Source organism: Podarcis erhardii (genome assembly GCF_964252035.2).
Source record: "Podarcis erhardii genome assembly, chromosome: 18".
Classification (NCBI taxonomy): domain Eukaryota; kingdom Metazoa; phylum Chordata; class Lepidosauria; order Squamata; family Lacertidae; genus Podarcis; species Podarcis erhardii.
This window is the reverse complement of record NC_138516.1, coordinates 10975154-10996114: the sequence shown is the minus strand read 5'-3', so window position 1 is coordinate 10996114 and position 20961 is coordinate 10975154. Positions and strand designations below refer to the sequence as shown.

Here is a 20961-nt window from a genome sequence, read left to right as displayed (position 1 = left end):
CAGCAAGCAAGTTTTCCCGTGTAACCAGCTAAGGCTCTGTGGTCCCTCTTCTTCTGATCAGCTTCAGAGCAACGAATCGTCAGCAATCTTCCCCTTCGCTTCTTATTTCACGGCTCTCAGATCGAGCAGAAATAACCTCCTGGAAACAGACCGTGTAGAGCAACATCTTCTTCCCTTTAAGCAATAAAAATAATAATTGAGCATCTATCTGGCTTCTTTGAGTGAATATTTGCATAGAGCCAAGGCTTCTCTGCATTTGTTTGTAGGTTGTGTTCTGTTTGAGATTTTTGTTCACACCAGTGGTCCGCACTTTGGCACTCGTACCGGGGGCCGACTGAAGCAGGGAGAGAGTTCCGCTCAAACAATGAGTACACAATGTGGCTGAATATGTGGAAATAAATCAGAAAGGAATTCAGTTAGGTATATGGCTTTTATGAAATTGCTCGGAGGTTTTCACTTGATGTGCTCAGAAGAGGAGGAAGCCACTATCTGATGTTACGGCAAAATCTGGGTGCGAGGCTGCTCTGCCACCCAGCTCATCGGACTAAGTCCGTGGGTCCCTGCGGAGGAAAAATGAGCTCAGCCGTAGACAGGAGCAAACTGCAGAAGATCCAAGTTTATTGCGCAACAGGTTCAAGGCGAGATTGAACAGTGAGAAAGGGGTGACATGAGTTTTTGAAACTCCCTCCATGTCCCAGAATACAGTGCAAAACACATCATGAATACATTAAAGAGAGGTTTGGTTAGACAGATTACATCATGAATATTTTAAAGGGAGGTTGGGTTACACAGATTAGCATATGGAGGAGGGAGGGGGGAATATGCAGAGCTGGAGATATGCACAGATAAACACTTCCTGGGGATGAGAAAACAATGGTCCCAAATATGCATAGTCTGCCACCTGACATTGCCTGGAGGAAAGGCTGAGCAGAGCGATTTGACAGGATTAGGGTCTTAACACCTTGCTTGAGGGATTATGCTGGACAGGGGAGGTGTGATGGAGTCCTAGAGAAATTGGGCAAACTGGCACGTTGATTTTCTATGAATTTTATAGATTTTAGTCCCTTTTGACATTGACAATTGGAAATAAATTGATATATTGTAGCGAAGAAGAAGGTGAAGAAGACATGCCCCCCCCTTCCGTATCACTGAAAAAGGAAAAAATGCTCTATAGGTGGTACCTGACGCCCAGTAAAATTGGCTAACATGTACAAGAGAGGTTCCAAACTGTGTTGGAAATGTGAAGAAGAGATCGAGGGAACTTTCATACGTAGGTGGCGGCAGTGTAAATATGCCCAGAAATATTGGTGAATAGTTTTAGGTAAAGGTAAAGGGACCCCTGACCGTTAGGTCCAGTCGTGACCGACTCTGGAGTTGTGGCACTCATCTTGCTTTATTGGCCGAGGGAGCCGGCGTACAGCTTCCGGGTCATGTGGCCAGCAGAACTAAGCCGCTTCTGGCAAACTAGAGCAGCGCACGGAAACGCTGTTTACCTTACCGCCGGAGTGGTACCTATTTATCTACTTGCACTTTGACGTGCTTTCAAACTGCTAGAGGGAAGGAGTGGCCTCTCTGTGGCCCCTCTACCCTTTTCGTAGGTCTGTGGCCCCTCTACCCCTTTTCTACCTCTGAGGCCCCTCTACCATTTTCATAGCTCTGAGACCCCTCTGCCCCTATTCTACCTCTGAGACCCCTCTACCCTTTTCATAGGTCTGTGGCCCCTCTACCATTTTCATAGCTCTGAGGCCCCTCTACCCTTTTCATAGGTCTGTGGCCCCTCTACCCCCTTTACATAGCTCTGAGACCCCTCTAAAATTTACATACCTCTGTGGCCCCCACTTCCCCCAATTCTACCTCTGAGTCCCCTCTACCCTTTTCATAGCTCTGTGGCCCCTCTACGTTCCTACCTCTGAGACCCCTCTACCCTTTTCATAGCTCTGTGGCCCCCAGTTCCCCCAATTCTACCTCTGAGACCCCTCTACCCTTTTCATAGCTCTGTGGCCCCCAGTTCCCCCAATTCTACCTCTGAGACCCCTCTGCCCTTTTCATAGCTCTGTGGCCCCTCTACGTTCCTACCCCGGAGACCCCTCTACGCTTGTCATAGCTCTATGGTCCCCACTTCCCCCCAATTCTACCTCCGAGACCCCTCTACCCTTTTCATAGCTCTGTGGCCCCCACTTCCCCCAATTCTACCTCTGAGACCCCTCTGCCCTTTTCATAGCTCTGTGGCCCCTCTACGTTCCTACCTCTGAGTCCCCTCTACCCTTTTCATAGCTCTATGGTCCCCACTTCCCCCAATTCGACCTCTGAGTTGCCTCTACGCTTGTCATAGCTCTATGGTCCCCACTCCCCCCCCCATTCTACCTCTGAGACCCCTCTACACTTTTCATAGCTCTATGGTCCCCACTTCTCCCAATTCGACCTCTGAGTCCCCTCTACACTTTTCATAGCTCTATGGTCCCCACTTCTCCCAATTCGACCTCTCTACACTTTTCATAGCTCTATGGTCCCCACTTCTCCCAGTTCGACCTCTGAGTCCCCTCTACGCTTGTCATAGCTCTATGGTCCCCACTTTCCCCCCAATTCTACCTCTGAGACCTCTCTACGCTTTTCATAGCTCTATGGTCCCCACTCCCCCCCCCAATTCTACCTCTGAGACCTCTCTACACTTTTCATAGCTCTATTGTCCCCACTTCTCCCAATTCGACCTCTGAGTCCCCTCTACCCTTTTCATAGCTCTGTGGCCCCCAGTTCCCCCAATTCTACCTCTGAGTCCCCTCTACACTTTTCATAGCTCTATCGTCCCCACTTCTCCAAATTCGGCCTCTGAGTCCCCTCTACGCTTTTCATAGCTCTATTGTCCCCACTTCCCCCAATTCGACCTCTGAGACCCCTCTACACTTTTCATAGCTCTATGGTCCCCACTTCCCCCAATTCGACTTCTGAGTCCCCTCTACACTTTTCATAGCTCTGTGGTCCCCACTTCCCCCAATTCGACCTCTGAGTCCCCTCTACACTTTTCATAGCTCTGTGGTCCCCACTTCTCCCAATTCGACCTCTGAGTCCCCTCTACACTTTTCATAGCTCTGTGGTCCCCACTTCCCCCAATTCGACCTCTGAGACCTCTCTGCACTTTTCATAGCTCTGTGGTCTATGAGACCACAGAGCTATGAAAACTGTAGAGGGGTCTCAGAGGTCGAATTGGGAGAAGTGGGGACGATAGAGCTAGGAAAACAGTAGAGGGGCCTGAGAGGTAGGAAAGGAGCAGAGGGACCATAGAGCTCTACCTCTTTCCTACCTCTGAGGCCCCTCTACCCATTCCCACGTCTATCCTCTCTTACAGCCCTTTCCCTACCCAGAACCCCTCACGATTTCCCTCTGAGGGCGTGTGTCCCTCTTTCCTATCTCCCTCTCCCTTCCGTCTCCACCTCTCTCCCCGCTGCTTCCTCCCCTCTCTACTGCTCCTCTGTCCGGGCCGCTCTAGGCCTCTCCCTCTCTCTCTCCCCCCTCCTTCCGGCTTCCCCCTCCTCCCTCGCATCCGGTCTTTTTCTGTTGTGGTCCGGTCCCTTTTCCCTTCCTGCCTCCTCCCTCTCCCCTCGCCAGAAAGGTTCCGCCTGCTTTCCTTTCCCCGCCTGCCTTTCCCAAGCCTGGCTGCTGAGGCCGTTTCGCGACGTGCCGCTGCGTGGTGACGCAAACGCGCGGCCTGGCTCCCGAGAGCGAGCGTGCGCGCGGTCGCGGGGAGGAGGAGGCGCGCCAAAATGGCAGCCGGGGGAGCAGCGGCGGGCCCAGGATGGGGGGAGCGGCGCCCCCGCCTCGGAGAAGCTCCCCGGCCACGTAAGTCCGGGGGGAGGGGGCCACCCCCCCAACACAGTGGGGCCGTTAACGCCGCCCCCCCCCACAAAAAAGACACCCCCAGCATGGGGTGGGGTCTCCCTCTTGGGGGTCCCCCCTTCCTGCAAGGGGGGCTGAAGAGGCACAGAGACCCACCCCCTGCAGCTCTTGCTAGGGAAAAGACAACCCCCCCCAAAAGGAAGGCTGCATCGTCAGGAAAAGACCTGAACACCAAAATCTCCCGCCCCCCCCAAGACAGAAGTACAGTGGTACCTCGGGTTAAGTACTTAATTTGCTCCGGAGGTCTGTTCTTAACCTGAAACTGTTCTTAACCTGAAGCACCACTTTAGCTAATGGGGCCTCCAGCTGCCGCCGCGCCGCCAGAGCCCGATTTCTGTCCTCATTCTGAAGCAAAGTTCTTAACCTGAGGTACAATTTCTGGGTTAGCGGAGTCTGTAACCTGAAGCGTATGTAACCCAAGGTACCACTGTACTGGAAGTTAGAAAGAAAAGTTGGAAACCAAAGAACAATGTCTGTCTGTGGACAAACGCCGGCTCCCTCGGCCTGAAAGCGAGATGTTATATATAACACATACAATAAAACAACCACTGATTATCACTGCTGTTTCAGAGTTTTTAATGACGGAGCAAAAAATAATATTCAACAAATGCTTTCTAGAAAGCGAAGAAACCTGTTCGCTGAAGTCCAGCCGAGGGCAAGACACTCAATCTTCCGAGGGTAAAAGCGCTTCTATATTTTAAAATTGCTAGGTTTTGTAGATAGGGTGCCAGAGTGTCAAAATGCGTAGGTGGAAAATAGTCATGCCATGGGCAAAATCTCCTTCTTGTGGCCAAGTTGTTCTGACGCTCAATTATCATTTAGGCACCAACAAATTAGACTGTTTGCTTTACCAAAACCCAAAGTGAGTAGCTGTTGTGGTGATAAACCACCAGAGTGAATTTTTTGATAGACCGTTTTAGTTCAGGCGCTTTTGGGATCTTGCAGCACTTGGGATATTAGACCGGGGGGATTTGAGTTTAGGCAAAGCCAAGAGTTCAGTCCCATGGACTGCAAGAAGAGAACGGCAGAGGACAAGATGGTTGGACAGTGTTCTCGAAGCTACGAACAGGACCAAACCGTGGGAGGCAGTAGAAGAGGAGTGCCTGGCGTGCTCTGGTCCAGGGGGTCACAAAGAGTCAGACACAATGAAACGACTCAACAACAAAAGTTCAAGCTCTGGTTTTCCCAATAGTGATGTATGGAAGTGAGAGCTGGACCATCAAGAAGGCTGGTCGCCGAAGAATGGATGCTTTTGAATTCTGGTGCTGGAGGAGACTCTTGAGAGTCCCATGGACTGCAAGAAGATAAACCTCTCCATTCGGAAGGAAATCAGCCCTGAGTGCTCACTGGAAGGACAGATCCTGAAGCTGAGGCTCCAAGACTTTGGCCACCTCAGGAGAAGAGAAGACTCCCTGGAAAAGACCCTGATGTTGGGAAAGATGGAGGGCACAAGGAGAAGGAGACGACAGAGGACGAGATGGTGAGACAGTGTTCTTGAAGCTGCCAGCATGAGTCTGACCAAACTGCGGGAGGCAGTGGAAGACAGGAGTGCCTGGCGTGCTCTGGTCCAGGGGGTCACGAAGAGGCGGACACCACTAAACGACGAAACAACAACAACTAGTTCAGTGCCCCCCTCCCTATTTGTGGCTGCACCCAGGGAAAGGAAGCGTTTTGGAGGAGCAAAGGTCTGAGACTCCAGGGGCAGCAGCAGCTGCAGAGAGACCAGCTGCAAAAGTTGCAGAGAGCGAAGGAAAACTGGCCCAGTCCTTTGCTCCCTTTGGGCATCGTTCAGCAAAGTAATTGCTGCAATGACTGCTGTTTCTGTAATTGCAGAGGGGAGACTGAGTGACGACCCACGGCACTGAGCTCTTTTGCTCCCTGAGCTCGCTTTCCAAACATGTTTGCACAACCACACCTGGGCCAGGTTCCGATTTGTTTGTCGGGCAGAGAGGCAGTTTCGGAAGCATCGTAATAAATAAGAATCCCAAAGTGGTTTGCTCGCCAAGGGAACGTAGGGAAACTTTATTCTGAGCACCAAGCACCCAGAGTGGCTGGGTCAATCCAATGAGTGCCATCACATAATAAATAATAATAATAATAATAACAACATACCTTGGGTTAAGGCTTCAAGGAACCATTGACATGACCAAAAATTCATGTAGCAGACCCAGTAACTCGAGGAAAATTGCTTCTGGGAAATCATTTTATAATTTCACTGATTCTTCCACTCCTATTATAGTGCTTATTTTGGATTAGAGATGGACAAATTTGCCACTTTTTGGTTTCCTCCTTCCCCTGAACTTAAATTCCATTCTCCAGGAATCTGGCGATTTATTTTTAACTTCGTGAAAACCCGCCAGCATTTTAGTATGTGTTTTCCCTTTTTTGTCCGTATGCGGATGAAACTTCTCTGCCGGTGCGGGAAGGAGGGTGGGGAATGTGCGGGGGAAAAGACCCCTCAGTGGGAAATTGTGGCTGCCTCGTTAGGTACAAACGAGGTCTTGGAGGCGATCTTGTGGGGACGGAGCGTGCAAGTAGACTTGTGAAAAGGAGACAAACTTTCCTACGGTGGGGAAAAAAACCCCACATAAACAGGGAGGGATGGTCTTTTGAAAAGTCCTATATACAAGTAAAAAAAATGTTTCTAAGACAGACTACGCGGACGAATGCGCATGGGATCCATCAGGTGGGCAGAGGCTCCAATTTCAAACGCTTGGCTACGACGCGGTCGCTGTCCAGAGTCGCACAGGGCTCCTGTTTCGGAGAGGCGCCGTCCTCGGGGTTTTCCCCCAGGGGCTCCGCCTTGGTCAGGAACTTAAAGTCCGTGCCGGGCTTGGCGAACGCTTTGGTCTCGGCGAGTTTCGCGCTCTCCACCACCAGCGGCCTCGTCCACTCGGGGATCTCCAAGCCGAGGTGTTTCATGAGCTTTACCATGACGTCGTCCACGTAGCCGTGGATCCGCAGATCGGCGTGTTTGTCCTGAAGGGGTGCGAAAGAGAGAGAGGTGGGGAACGGGGGTTGGCAGTGCCAAGGCGGCCTACGAAGCAGGGTGGATGAAAATCAATGGGGTTTTTAAAAAAAATAAATTAAAAAATGGATTTTCCCGTTTAAATTGGATTTTTTTTCATTTAAATCAGAATTTTTAAATTTAAATCAGATTTTTGAAAATTTAAATCGGATTTGATTTAAATCGGATTTTTAAAATGAAATGCTTTATTGGGGAGGGAGGAATCTTTCTAAAGATTTTCTATTTAAGTTACATTATAGACCAAAGGCTATTCGTCAGGAAATAAGGATTTGTTTTAAGTTTCCCATGTGTGCCTAAACTCAGTCTAAGTTTTTATTTTTTTGAAAATTGTTTAACCGCATCAGTAAACAAACATGGATACATGATGTCAGGGGTTCAGGAGCAGAGACACAGGAGAAGGAGCAAATGGAGAGTGAGGAGGAGGAATCCGAGGGGGGTGTAGGCAGTGACAGTGGTCAGAGAGAGTCCACGAGTCTCTCCAGCGAATCGGAAGATTCACAGAGAGGAGCGCCGATGGCCAGGGCAAGGGGGGTGCCAAGGGGGAAACCCCAGAAGGAAGGGGCCAGCGGGGACTCCCTGAGCAGCAGTTGGAAATCAGGACCAGCGTCCCCACCAGAGCGTAGTGGGGGGGGGGAAGGAGTCCCAGGCATCGGGACCAGTCTTCCCACCACCAGAGGGAGGAGATGAGTCAGGATTGGCCATGCCTCCATCGGAGAGCGGGGAAACGGTCAAGAGGAAAGTCACCGGCTGGGCGCGCGCGCCAAGTTCAAATGTACAGGCGAGCGGCACAGCAAGTAGCCCGGATAGGGAGCCAGGTCCTAAAGCCCGCCGGAAGGAAGGGCAAGACTCAGGGGGGTCAGCGTCAGAAGAGTCCAGGAGGGAGGAAACCCCAGGGGGCAGAAGGACCCAGAGGAGGAAGGAACAGCGCAGGAGGTGGAGCCGGGCTAGGATCTTAAACTGGTGCGGAAGGGGCAGTGACTCAGAGGGGACTTCGCCGATCTAGAGTCTAGACGTAGGGTTGCACGCTCTGGCTTTAAAATGGAAATTATACTTCAATAAAGACTTTTGTACATAATAGCAGCCTGGCGTGGGTCCTCTGTGAGCTGGGACCTAGAGGCAACCCTGACACATACGCTATAACGTCATTGTTTTAGTTAAATAAATTGTTTAAATTGTTATTAAGGAAATGGTTATTCGTCTCCTTCCTATAAAGTACAGCAGAAAAGTTAACTTATTAAACCTCACCATAATTTCATAATTACCAGTCTATGTATTTCTAATAGTATAACCAAATCAGTAATTTTGGATACAACTGTAAAAACTACCCTGGTTGTAAATATTAAGATGATACCAGCAAGGCTGAGTCTTTCTGTAAAATAAAATAAAATGATTTAAATCAAGTCTTACTGACTAGTGATTTAAATCGTGATAACCAAATTCATGATTTAAATCGTGACAACTAGACATTCTGTTTCGCCGACCGCAACCTTGGTTTAAGGAGGCATTTGGCACCTAGCTGATATATTTGAGTTTCTAAGACTGGTTGCAGTTCCTGAGCTGCCGGTGAGGCCCGAATTGAACTCACGTGCTTCGTTGGCTGCAAATTCACAATCACCAGTTTCCCTCCCTTCTTCTTGGTCAACAGAGGAAGGTCTCCACTGGGCTTGATTTGCAGGGACGTCCCCAGAGTGATGGACAAATCGGCTTTCCTGCAGGGGACAAAATAAATAAATTAAAATAAAATAAATTCTACTTTCCTGGGCTCCATGATCACTGCAGATGGTGACAGCAGCCACGCCTGCTTCTTGGGAGAAAAGCAATGACAAACCTAGACAGCATCTTAAAAAGCAGAGACATCACCTTGCCAACAAAGGTCCATATAGTTCAAGCTGTGGTTTTCCCAGTAGTGGTGTATGGAAGTGAGAGCTGGACCATAAAGAAGGCTGATCGCCAAAGAATGGATGCTTTTGAATTCTGGTGCTGGAGGAGACGCTTGAGAGTCCCATGGACTGTGAGAAGATCCAACCTCACCATTTGGAAGGAAATCAGCCCTGAGTGCTCACTGGAAGGACAGATCCTGAAGCTGAGGCTCCAAGACTTTGGCCACCTCAGGAGAAGAGAAGACTTCCTGGAAAAGACCCTGATGTTGGGAAAGATGGAGGGAACAAGGAGAAGGGGACGACGGGGGACGAGGTGGTGGGACAGTGTTCTCGAAGCTACCAGCATGAGTTTGACCAAACTGCGGGAGGCAGTGGAAGACAGGAGGGCCTGGCGTGCTCTGGTCCAGGGGGTCACAAAGAGGTGGACACGACTAAACAACAAATAAAATAAAAATAATAAAAATAAAATACCCTTACCTGCTCGCTTCACTTGCCAGATTGAGGTCCCGGTCAGGCAGGGAATCTTCCCAGTCCAAGATGGTGTCCATTAGCTTCCCTCTTTTGAGAAAAAGCGGGGTTGGGGTGGGGAGAGTTTTAGATGGATAAACAAAAACAAGAAACACAAACTTGTGGGTTTCATTTGAAATGCTTAATTCTATTCAGCTAGGTGCGATACCCCAGACATGCACGGCAAGTTCTGAAGAGTTTCTTGCTGCTAGAGAACAACCCCATGGTATAACTCGCAAGGTGGTCAAAATTTTGTGTGGTGGCTATTAAAATATGACAAATTACCAGCCCTAACCTTCCCCCACCACGTACCTGCAGGAGCGAAGGCCTCTGCGCTTGGAGACGTCGCACAGCCGGCCGGTGGGCTTCAGGCCCATGGTGCCCACCACGGCGTCCCTCACATACTGCCTTAAAGACAAACACACAGAGGGAGGAGTGGAGGTCTCCTGGGAGCAAGCGGGGAGCAGAGTCATGCCATGAGAAGAGGAATCCCTGCCCTCTTCGATCCACCGCTTCCCCTGCGATTCAGACCTTGCAGCAAAGGTCCATTCCAGTCGGGGGGTTTTCCTCCCTGACCCACCCACCCACCTTTCCAGGCCAACTGTTTGTGATGGCAACTGTCCTACCAGTTCCCAAAACATGCGGGCTGGTGACAGCGGCCTTTCGGCTGCCAGATGTGGCCTCCCAGGCACCGCCAAACTACAACTCCCACCAGGCCCCCTGCACGGAAGCATGATCGACGGCTGGGGATGGTGGGAGTTGAGGTTCAGCAGCATCTTAAAGGTAAAGGGACCCCTAACCATTAGGTCCAGTCGTGGCCGACTCTGGGGTTGTGGCGCTCATCTTGCTTTACTGGCCAAGGGAGCCAGCGTACAGCTTCTGGGTCATGTGGCCAGCAGGACTAAACCGCTTCTGGCAAACCAGAGCAGAAACGCCGTTTACCTTCCCGCCAGAGCGGTTCCTATTTATCTACTTGGACTTGCTTTCGAACTGCTAGGTTGGCAGGAGCAGGGACCGAGGAACGGGAGCTCACCCCGTCATTGCGGGGATTCGAACCGCCGACCTGATCTGCAAGCCCTAGGCTCTGTGGTTTAACCCACAGCACCACCCGGGCTGGCGAGAGCTGCCTTTGGGCTGCCAGATGTGACCTTCCAGGCACCGCCAAACTACCACTCCCACCAGGCCCCCTGCATGGAAGCACGATTGACGGCTGGGGATGGTGGGAGTTGTGACTCAGCAGCGTCTTGGGCAGCGGCAAAAAGGTTCTCCACTGCTGCATTAAGGCCCCAAATACTGCGGCCTTTCCTCCCCCCCACCCAACCTCAGTCGTTTTGATTCCCCCTTTCCCTGCTGTGCCACATCCTTGCATTTAATTTTGCAACGGAGGCAGCTGGAACCAGGGGGAGGAATCTCCCTGCCACCGCCACCACCCACAGGAAGCCGAGGGACCCACATCGCCGGAGAGGGTACCTACTTTCCGCATTTCATGCATTCCTCCACAAACATGTTCCCGTGCAACTCCGCCAACTTGTCCCTGCGGAAGAGGAGGAGAAAAAGTGTGGAACTTTGACAGCTTGATGCTGTAAAAGGACCTGAGATCAGACCAGAGGCTTTGCTTTTTTTAATATGCATGGAATCGCAGAATTGTGGAGCATGGCATTCATGACAAATAGCTTGGACCTGCGACCCACAGATCGACAGTCTCATGCTCTGCCCCCTGAGCTGTCCCAGAGCTTAACGAAAGCAATTTCTTCACACGGCACAAAGCCACGGGAAGCGTCCCCTTACCTGGGGAATCCCGAGCGTACGTGGAGACCGTCCACGTTCTGGCTGACCAGGAACCGCAGGACGCCGGCTCTCTGCAGCCCCAAGAGGGCCATGTGGGTCGTGGACGGCCGCGCGTTCTCAAAGGTGGTGTCGAACTTCGGGGACAGACCCCGCTCCTCCATTGTCCAGACACCATTGGGGCCTCTGCAGGGAACAGAGGGGCAAATCTTTACCCGACAGAAGGGCTGCTACCCAGTATCTTCGTGGTTGACCCATAACAAATCAGTGGCCTTGCAGGGGGGGTGTAGGGAGTTCCCAAGTCCCAAATACCTGTCGCTCCGCTCACCTGAAGTCTGGGATTCCCGAAGCCGTGCTGATGCCAGCCCCGGTGTGGAAAACCACGTTGGAAGCATCCCGGATCAAGAGGGCCAGCTGGGCGACTTTTCTGTCCAGCTCGTCCGGAGGATCAAAAAACTGAATGGGAGGTTGGGCGGAAGGAAGAGGAAGCGCAGTATAGGTCAGCTGGGAAAGTTGCAATTATTCTCCTCTGTTTATTTACATAACCTTCCTTTTCCCCATCAGGGATTCTATGTAGGGCTACCTTGGAAGTTGACCCGGAAACTGCAACTAATCCAGAATGCGGCAGCCAGACTGGGGACTGGGAGTGGAGACCGTATAACCCTGGTCCTGAAAGACCTACATTGGCTCCCAGTACGTTTCCGAGCACAATTCAAAGGGTTGGTGCTGACCTTGAAAGCCCTAAACAGCCTTGGCCCAGTATCCCTGAAGGAGCATCTCCACCCCCATCATTCAGCCCGGACACTGAGGTCCAGCTCCAAGGGCCTTCTGGCGGTTCCCTCCCTGCGAGAAGTGAGGTTACAGGGAACCAGGCAGAGGGCCTTCCCATCAGATGCCAAGGAAATAAACAACTACAAGACTTTTAGAAGACATCTGAAGGCAGATTCCCTGTTTAGGGACGTTTTTAATGCTTTAAGTTTTATAGGGAGGGAAAGTACCATTCAGAGTGTTGGTTCTGACCTTGAAAGCCCTAAACGGCCCAGTAGACCTGAAGGAGCGTCTCCACCCCGGACACCGGGGTCCCTCTCCCGAGGGCCTTCTGGTGGTTTCCTCCCTGCAAGAAGCGAGGTTACAGGGAACCAGGCAGAGGGCCTTCTCGGTGGTGGCTCCCTCCTGTCGGATGTCAAGGAAATAAACAACTACCTGACTTTTAGAAGACATCTGAAGGCAGCCCTCTTTAGGGAAGCTTTTAATGTTTAACGGACTACTGTATTTTAATATTCTGTTGGGAGCCGCCCAGAGTGGCTGGGGAAGCCCAGCCAGATGGGGGGCGGGGTATCAATAATAAATTATTATTATTATTAAGGGACCTTACAGAAAAGAGCAATACATAAGAGCAAAACAGACTGGAAACATAAATGAATAAAATAATAAATAATAAATAAGCAGACTGTGAACTGAGCGAAGGAAATAGAACATGAAAAGCAAGAGGCGGGAGGGGGGGAGGGGAGGGGATCCCCAACATCCGGGTCCTTCCCCTTCATCCCCAACATCCGGGTCCTTCCCCTTCATCCCCAACATCCGGGTCCTTCCCACTCATCCCTCAACATCCGGGTCCTTCCCCTTCATCCCCAACATCCGGGTCCTTCCCCTTCATCCCCAACATCCGGGTCCTTCCCGTTCGGCCTCAACATCCGGGTCCTTCCCACTCATCCCCCAACATCCGGGTCCTTCCCAGGCCTTTCTCCCTCAGGCGCCCTCCTCGCCCCTCCCCCCCGCGCAGAGTCCAATGGGAGGAGGGAGGGGGGAGTCTCGGTATCCATGGCAACCCTTCCTTTCCCCCCCCCGTTCCCTTCCGCTCACCTCCGGGAGGCCGCACTTGCCCTTGTCCGAGTAAGGCGACAGCCCCGCCGCGTAGTTGGCCGACATCCCCTCGCCGCCTGTTCCCCCTTCCCCTCTGCCAATAAAGTTTCGCCGCCGCTTGTTGAGGAGCTTCCGGTAAGGACTGCTCACCGGAAGGGGCGTGTCCGAAAAAGGAGCCAGACGGAAAGCCTCCTTCTGCGCACGCGCGGTTTTTCGTCTCCATGCTCGTTTCGGAAGGAGGAGGCCGGCGGCGCCATCTTGGTTCCTGGCAGATGGAGTCGCTTCCTGGTTTAGCGCCATCTAGCGGGCGCCATCGTAGCTGCACCGTTTGTTTCTTGCAGAACTGTGCAAATGCTATTTATTCTGTTACATTGTGAGATATATGTTGAGTGTTTTTTTAAAAAATTCTGCAACATGCTCTTTTTTAAAAAAATTAATAAATTTTATAAATTAATAAATAATTTTTATTGAATGATTTTATGTTACAAAAAACAATACAGCCGTACTACCACTAAATATAGTAATTAAGAAATAAAAATTACATACATCAACATTTAGTTTGTTATTTGTTATTTACCGTCTTATTTCCTCCCAAACATTGCATCCAACAACACACATATGTCCACACACCCGCACACAAAATGATAATAATGAAAGTAAATATTCCCCTCCCCTTTTATCTTCCAAAATATTTTCTTCAACTATGACTTCCTGTCAAGTCCCTTTGCATATATTTTATCTTACATTTGAATTCTGCAACATGTTCGCTTCTGCCTTACATGCCACCTGGATGACTTTTGGTTTTAAATCAACAGCATGATGCATGTCATTAATTGCCAAATCGTATTATGTAGTGTTATTAATTGCTCCATCGTTATAATCCCTGCAATTAAAAAGCGGAATTAGTCACCGTAAACATGAATCAGAATTAAATAACAGGCAGCATAGAGGCAATGGAAGATGTCTATTGCATATATACACAGAAGCATTCTACACAGTTCAATACATTAGCAGGGTTTTAAGATTGCTTGTAATTTTGTTATGAATGTATAATAATAATAATAATAAAATTTTATTTATATCCCGCCCTCCCCAGCAGAAGGCAGGCTCAGAGCGGCTAACAACAGTAAAAATAACACAGCTTACATAAAATCACAATCAATTTAAATAGGTTTTTAAAATAGGTTTTAAATTTAATAATGGACGTGCGGTATGTCGATAAATAATAGAACCATGGAAGGGACTAGAGGGAAGTCAATTTGCGTTGTTTTATTTGTTTTTGTATTGTTGTTGTTTTTAGAAAATTAATAAAATGTTATTTTATTAAAAGATGTTCAAATACCTTCATGTCTCAGAACCCTGTGTTACCCGAAAGCTGACAACCCTGCCTTTTAAAAACCCTAATTGTTTTCCCTTCCTGACCCCCTCTTTTTCCCTTTTTAACGGAGCGACAAGGCTGCTCTTAAGCTCCTGCTTAGGCTGGGATGGTAACCTTACCTGTTACAGGTGGTAACTCAATTCCGCTGGCAGGAGAGGCCGTTCCCCCGGGATCCAACGCTCATTGGTGGGGACGACGTCCAGCTGCTGCGAAAAAGGACCCCGATATGTCGAAACTCCTTTTCAGCCAGGCTCCAGTAAGGAGATCCCTCCGATCTTGTCCCCCCCCCCCTTTTTCCCTGTCTCTCGCCTTCGTAGAAGGAGCACAAGGCGCTTGCAAAGTCAACATACGAAGGGGGAAACTGAGGCAAAGGGCCGCCCCACCGGGAGACCACCTACCGTAAGTTTTGCAAAAGGAAATGGGAGAGGAAAAAGGGATCCTGGAGATGGATTAGGCCAAAGAGCCATCTATCTCAGCATCCTCTCTGTGCAGAGGTCCACCTTTAGAGGGAAATTCGCACACAACTCTCTCCTCCAGCAACTGGTACCCAGAAACATTTTCTACCTCTCAACAGTGGAGGGGGAAACATAAAATTGAAGACTGCCTTTTCTTTCTCTGGGAAATTGTCTGGCCCTCGTCTGAAGCTGTTGGCCATGGCTGTGTCTTGTGGCAAGGAGTTCCGTGGTTTACCCAAAGATGCCTTTTCCTTTGGACAGCCCTGAATGGTCCAGCTTCAGGAATAGGATGTCCCTATTTTCATGGGAGAAACGTTGGAGGGGATGGAATAGGACGTCCCTATTTTCAGGGGAGAAACGTTGGAGGGGATGGAATAGGACGTCCCTATTTTCAGGGGAGAAACATTGGAGGGGATGGAATAGGACGTCCCCATTTTCAGGGGAGAAATGTTGGAAGGGATGGAATAGGACGTCCCTATTTTCAGGAGAGAAACGTTGGAGGGGATGGAATAGGACATCCCTATTTTCAGGGGAGAAACATTGGAGGGGATGGAATAGGACGTCCCTCTTTTCAGGGGAGAAACGTTGGAGGGGATGGAATAGGACGTCCCTCTTTTCAGGTGAGAAACGTTGGAGGGGATGGAATAGGACGTCCCTATTTTCAGGGGAGAAACATTGGAGGGGATGGAAGGGAATCTTTTGCCCCACACAGGACTCGAACCCACCACCCTCGGATGAAGCATCTTGTTCTCTACTGGCTGAGCTACCCAATATTCATGTTGTGACCTTTGCAAATAGGAGTTGTTGCAGACTCTCAGTCGCTTCCGTTGCATTTCCAGCTCTGCAAGATTCTTCTTAGAGCCCGGCTTACTCTCAGAAACTACAGGGAATTCCCAGCCCCTGTTGGCTGTTGCGTTATCCCATGTGGAGCTGAGTTCCCCTGGATAAACCAATCAAATTGCAAAGCAGTATAGCGTTCGTCTCTGTCCCCTAGCGCGGTGCAAAGACGCCCTCTAATTAGGCCACACGGGGATGGGGAACAGGCCGGCCCGGCCGTATCCAGAGAACCGAGTCCTGGTTTTGCGTCCCACGTGGGTTGGATCCCCCAAGCAACCGCCTGCTTCTGGGCCCTGGGTGCGAAACACGGAAGGCCTCGGAGCTGAGATCACAATTCTGCTAGGATTAGTCCTAGGTGGAATCCACAGCCATATATTTTAAAAACCTGTTTTTTTTGGGGGGGGGGGAAGTTTTGAAAAAGATGTTGAATTTTGCATAGCTCACCATCGCCATCTAGTGCCGCCTTTGTATATTGCACTTTAACAACACATTACTACTACTAATACTACTACTACTAATTTTAAACACTTCATTTGCAGCCGAGTCCCCTAGCGTATAAAAGCCCTAAACAGCTTTGGACCCAAATACCTCCAAGAACATCCATCTCAGACCCTACGATCGGCTGGCGGGTCCTTCTTAGTGGTGCCCCCTCTGAAGCTGCCACAGAGAAGGCTTCTGAGGGCAGCAGAATCAGCCAAAAGGGTCTCTTCTGACCTTCTAATACCAGTTATCCAGGGCCCAATGATAATAATAAGGTTATTATTTATACCCTTCCCATACAATCTCAAAAGATGGGATTTTAATGGAACCTTGCCAGAAAGCCTTTGGGGGCAGATGGAGGTTTTGGGTTGTCTCCAAGGGCAGCTCAGCAATCCAGCTGGGATGTTTGCAGAGGACGGGGGCCGGGGGTATTTCTGTCCCAAAGGAGGCATGCTTAACTCGAAGACCCTTGGACTTATTTCTGAAGAAATACCCTACATGTTTAAGATCTCTTAACTTGTCTGTTTCAGAAATCAAGAACGCAGCTGAGATGAAGAGTCTCAAGGCCAGGTTTAAGAAGTCTGATGTGAGTTGTTGTTATTGAAAATGCATCTCTGGGTTATTTGTGGGGCCTGCCTGGTGTTTTCACATGAGTAGAATGTGTCCTTTTATTTAAAAAATGCATCTCTGGGTTATTTGTGGGGCTTGCCTGGTGTTTTTACACGAGCAGAATGTGTGCTTTTGTTTAAAATGTATCTCTGGGTTATTTGTGGGGAAAAGGAATTTGTTCATCTCCCCCCAAAAAATATAGTCCAGCCCCCCACAAGGTTTGAGGGAGAGTGGACCGGCCCCCTGCTGAAAAAGTTTGCTGACCCCTGGACTAAAACCTCTCGGTCTTATCTGGATTGAACTTCAGTTCAGGCCAGCAAGCCTGGGGAACCACCTGCTACTAGATAGCTGATCCCCACGGTCCCTTCGAAAGGATTCCGGTTGCCGTGGGGTTTTTAGGACCTTGCAAGTTGGTCTTACCTGGATTGAACCTCAGTCCAGGCAAGCAAGCCTGGGGAACCACCTGCTACTAGATAGAACCTCTTTGTCTTATCTGGAATGAACTTCAGTCCAGGCAAGCAAGCCTGGGGAACCACCTGCTACTAGATAGAACCTCTTTGTCTTATCTGGAATGAACTTCAGTCCAGGCAAGCAAGCCTGGGGAACAACCTGCTACTGGATAGCTGATCCCCGCGGTCCCTTCGGAAGGATTCCGGTTGCCGTGGGGTTTTTAGGACCTTGCAGGGCGGGAGGGAACCGGGCTGCTTTCTCCTGCCGCTGGGGGGAGACGCTTCCCTCCTCCTTCTCCTCCTCCTCCTCCCTTGGCCTCTGATCTGCTGCTGCAAGCCGGCTTTGCTGCCCGTTATCCCAGCATCAGGACCGCTCGCCAGCATCCTTCATCTTCCCCTGCATCCCTCATCCCTGGTCCCTTCCTCCTGCGCCGCCGGCTGAGATCGGATGGATGGCTACCCGATACTTCCTGGGAGGGACAATGAAGCAAATTTGCTTCTGCGCTGCTTCCTCCTTCGCGGTAGGCTCCCCCCCCCAATTCTGCATTTTTTGGGAAACCCCCCCCACCTCCGATCCTCCTCCCTTTTCTCCCCCTCCGATGACCCCCTCACCGCAATTGCACCATCTCCTCTGCCCTGGTCCGGAGCCGAATGACCACTGTCGCATTTTATCTATTCGTTTTTTGGTGAAAGAGGCTGCCTTGGGGGAGCGGGGTGGGGTGGGGTGGAATTCAGCCTTTAGGGAGATGCACTCTGTACATGCTCTGTGGTGGTGGTGGTGGAGGGGGCTGGATACACACAGATGTGCTTTCCCCTCCATGAATAGAGCCTTAGCAGGGGAGAGAAAGGAATAGGGGTGGTGTTTTTTTGTGTGATTTCTGTTTTTGGGCAGGGAAGATAGAGTTGAATTTGTCCCTTATTCCTTGTCCCAGTATTTCCTGAATATATATTCCTTGTCCCAATATTCCCTGAATATATAAATATATATTCCTTGTCCCAGTATTTCCTGAATATATATTCCTTGTCCCAGTATTCCCTGAATAAATCCTTCTTTGTTGCATTGGGCAAACGGCCAATTTTCTTCATCCCCATCCGCTGAAGAAGTCGGGGACGTATAATTCTCTCTCTCTCTCTCTTTCTCTCATTTAATTTAATTCGTTACAGTCCTATTTTAGCTTTCCTTGCCTTCCAGGGATAAGCTTTCCCCTTCCCTCCCCACATTTCAGCTGCACAGCAACCCTGCGAGGCTGAGAGATGGGGACCGGCCCAAAGGTCACTTTAGGGAGCCGGAATTCGAACCCGCGTCTCGCTGCTTTCTGTCTTCTACCTACATTATCAAATCTCTTCCGTTATTAAATCTACCTGTTTTATTTTTTAAAAAGAACCCAATATTGTGCCCTTTTCTGCATTCCTTTTCTCCATTTGCAACACCCCTGACTTCCACCCCCAAGTCTTTTTCACCTTTCCAAGGATAGACACCTGAGAAATAACTTTGAACGGAGATCAATTAATTCCTTATTTCATTTACAGCCAAGTTACCCTGTGGAAGGAAAAAGGCTTCTCCTTCTATTTCCCAGTGTTTGCTGTTTCTCTTAGCCTTTTAGCTAACATCCGGAAAAAGAGGATGCGTGCTGGGAAAAAAGGCCCCATGACGGCTGGGTCACGACCCACTAGAACCGTAAAGTTGGGAGGGGTGGGTCCCTCAAAGGTCATCCACCCCAACCCCGCTGCGACGCAGGAATCTCAGCGAAAGGGTTTTTATTATTGCATTTGTATTTTTTTGCTGGAAGCCGCCCAGAGTGGCTGGGGAAACCCAGCCAGATGGGCGGGGTATAAATAAATAAATTATGACCCAGAGTCCTGAATCAGGTTTTCTTCTTCTTCTTTTTTTCAAAAAAAATATTAGTTTTCCAAATTTATAACAAACAAGTATTAAAAAAAAATCAACAAACAAACAGACATTTATCTTAACTGTAATAATTCCATTTTTGTTAACATTGTTAGGTGACTTCCTCGAGTCCCCTTGGCTGAGTTTCCCTATAAATCATTGTAGCACTTTTCCAATACTATTTTCACACAAAATTTACTTGGTCAATTAACATCTTTCTTCCTTTTCGTTTTAACTTTTACCATAGTATTCTACAACGTCACAAATTTAAGTCCTAGGCCAATCTGATACTCGCGAGTAATTCTATTTAAATTATCTTAACATATTTAGCTAAATTATCTTTAAATTTCATCCATTCCTCTTGGCGCTCCTCCTCCTTCTGGTCACGGATTCTTCCGGTCAGGTCAGCTAGCTCCCAGAAGTCCATCGTCTTCATCTGCCATTCCTCCACTGTTGGGACTTCTTGTAATTTCCAATTTTTGGCCGACAAAATTCTAGCTGCAGTTGTGGCACACAAAAACAATCTGACATCTTTCTTGGGCAATTCTGGGTTTTATTCTTGTTCCGGCTGCATATTTCTCAGCGCGGCCCCCCCTCCCTGCCTCTCTCTGCCCCTTCCCCGGCAGAGTGGGGGGGGGGAGTGTTAAGACTAGCCCACCTCTCAAGGTGGTCGTTGCAAGGAGGCCTACGCGAGAAGAGAGAACCGTTTCTCAAAAAGCTCCGCAAAAGGGGGTTTGGGGCTTGCCAGAATCTGCCCTCTGCTATTGCAGTGACCCCCAGCCCCCCCCCAAAACTCGTCCACACTTTCCACCTTCTTGGGAGGGCAAGGCGTCCTAAGTTTTCCCTTCTACGACGGTTGTCCTTCTTCCACCCTTCTTCCTCTAATCCGACCTAGTTTGGAAGCCCCGGCTTAGGATATTTTAAGGACATGGACCCGCCCCCCTGCAACTCCCCTGTTCGCCAGATGCTCACCATTGAGGCAGCAGCTCTCGGACATCACTGGTCCCTGCCGTCTCCCCCCGCCACATAAATTGACAGAGGAAGGGAAATAATATTATTATTAATAATAATTTATTACTTATACCCCACCCATCCGGCTGGGTTTCCCCAGCCACTCCGGGCGGCTCCCAACAGAATATTAAAAACACGATTAAAAACTTCCCTAAACAGGGCTGCCTTCAGATGTCTTCTAAAAGTCAGGTAGTTCTTTCTCTCCTTGACATCTAATGGGCAGGTGCCACCACCGAGAAGGCCCTCTGCCTGCTTCCCTGTAACCTTACTTCTCACAGGGAGGGAACCGCCAGGAGGCCCTCGGGAGAGGGACCCCGGTGTCCAGGGTGGAGACGCTCCTTTAGGTCTACTGGGACGAGGAGGTTTAGGGCTTGAAAGGTTAGCATCAAGTCTTTGACTTGTGCCCCCAAACGTACTGGAAGCCAATGTAGGTCTTCAGGACTGGTGTTCTATGGTCTCGGTGGTCGCTCCCAGTCACCAGTCTGGCTGCCGCATTCTGGATTAGTTGTAAACTAATAGGGATGTCCTATTCCATCCCCTCCAACGTTTCTCCCGTGAAAATAGGGACGTCCTATTCCATCCCCTCTAGCATTTCTCCCCTGAAAATAGGGATGTCCCAAGGAAAAGCGGGACATTCTGGGATCTGATCAGAAACCGGGACAGCTTCTGTAGATGTGGTACCCTCCTTGGAAAACAGAGACACTCACAGAGGGTGTGAGTTGAGCAGGGAAGAAGAAAAAACTCTCAAATCTGTCTTGGTGCAAGGAAGCCTTTATATTTTCCCTTACGGAAAAGGCAATTCCTGTATATCCTCAACTTGTGGGTCCCCAGATGTTGTTGAACTACAACTCCCATCCCCCCAGCTAGCAAGGCCAGAGCTCAGGGATGATGGGAGTTGTA

The 20961-nt window shown here is 49.7% G+C and overlaps 2 protein-coding genes and 1 long non-coding RNA gene across 4 annotated transcripts in view; 2 read left to right on the top strand and 1 right to left on the bottom strand.

The window, feature by feature from the left end:
- Positions 1 to 4449, top strand: part of LOC309333118 — a 73275-nt gene extending 68826 nt beyond the window's left edge. Inside the window, exon 2 of the long non-coding RNA XR_014152398.1 lies at positions 4099 to 4449. This is a non-coding gene — a long non-coding RNA (uncharacterized lncRNA). The remainder of the gene's footprint in view (positions 1 to 4098) is intronic.
- Positions 4450 to 6483: 2034 nt separating this feature from the next.
- SIRT6 (sirtuin 6) lies at positions 6484 to 13083 on the bottom strand. Its single transcript, XM_081846366.1, has 8 exons — positions 12955 to 13083; positions 11420 to 11547; positions 11095 to 11277; positions 10781 to 10840; positions 9619 to 9714; positions 9277 to 9357; positions 8505 to 8628; positions 6484 to 6870 (listed from the first exon to the last, which is right to left on the bottom strand). Exons 1-8 carry the CDS (start codon positions 13018 to 13020, stop codon positions 6574 to 6576), a joined length of 1035 nt encoding a protein of 344 aa, XP_081702492.1. The 5' UTR covers positions 13021 to 13083; the 3' UTR covers positions 6484 to 6573.
- Positions 12989 to 20961, top strand: part of ANKRD24 (ankyrin repeat domain 24) — a 28876-nt gene continuing 20903 nt past the window's right edge. Inside the window, exons 1-3 of one of the 2 annotated variants that reach the window (XM_081846052.1) lie at positions 12989 to 13089; positions 14461 to 14731; positions 16635 to 16690. In XM_081846052.1, the coding sequence (XP_081702178.1) occupies positions 16655 to 16690 (36 nt within the window). In that variant the 5' untranslated portion in view covers positions 12989 to 13089; positions 14461 to 14731; positions 16635 to 16654. Of the gene's footprint in view, positions 13090 to 14460; positions 14732 to 16634; positions 16691 to 17496; positions 17684 to 20961 lie in introns of those variants that run through there. The other variant, XM_081846051.1, reaches the window with a different exon arrangement.

Bases quoted from the DNA above. Each gene is read 5' to 3' on its own strand.
- SIRT6 (XM_081846366.1), bottom strand. From the start codon at position 13,020: ATGTCGGCCAACTACGCGGCGGGGCTGTCGCCTTACTCGGACAAGGGC. The intron at 10,841-11,094 runs GTAAGGGGACGC...CCTCTTCCGCAG, and splicing joins GTACGCTCGGGATTCCCCAG to GGACAAGTTGGCGGAGTTGC. The intron at 9,358-9,618 runs GTACGTGGTGGG...TTTTCTCAAAAG, and splicing joins AGAGGCCTTCGCTCCTGCAG to AGGGAAGCTAATGGACACCA.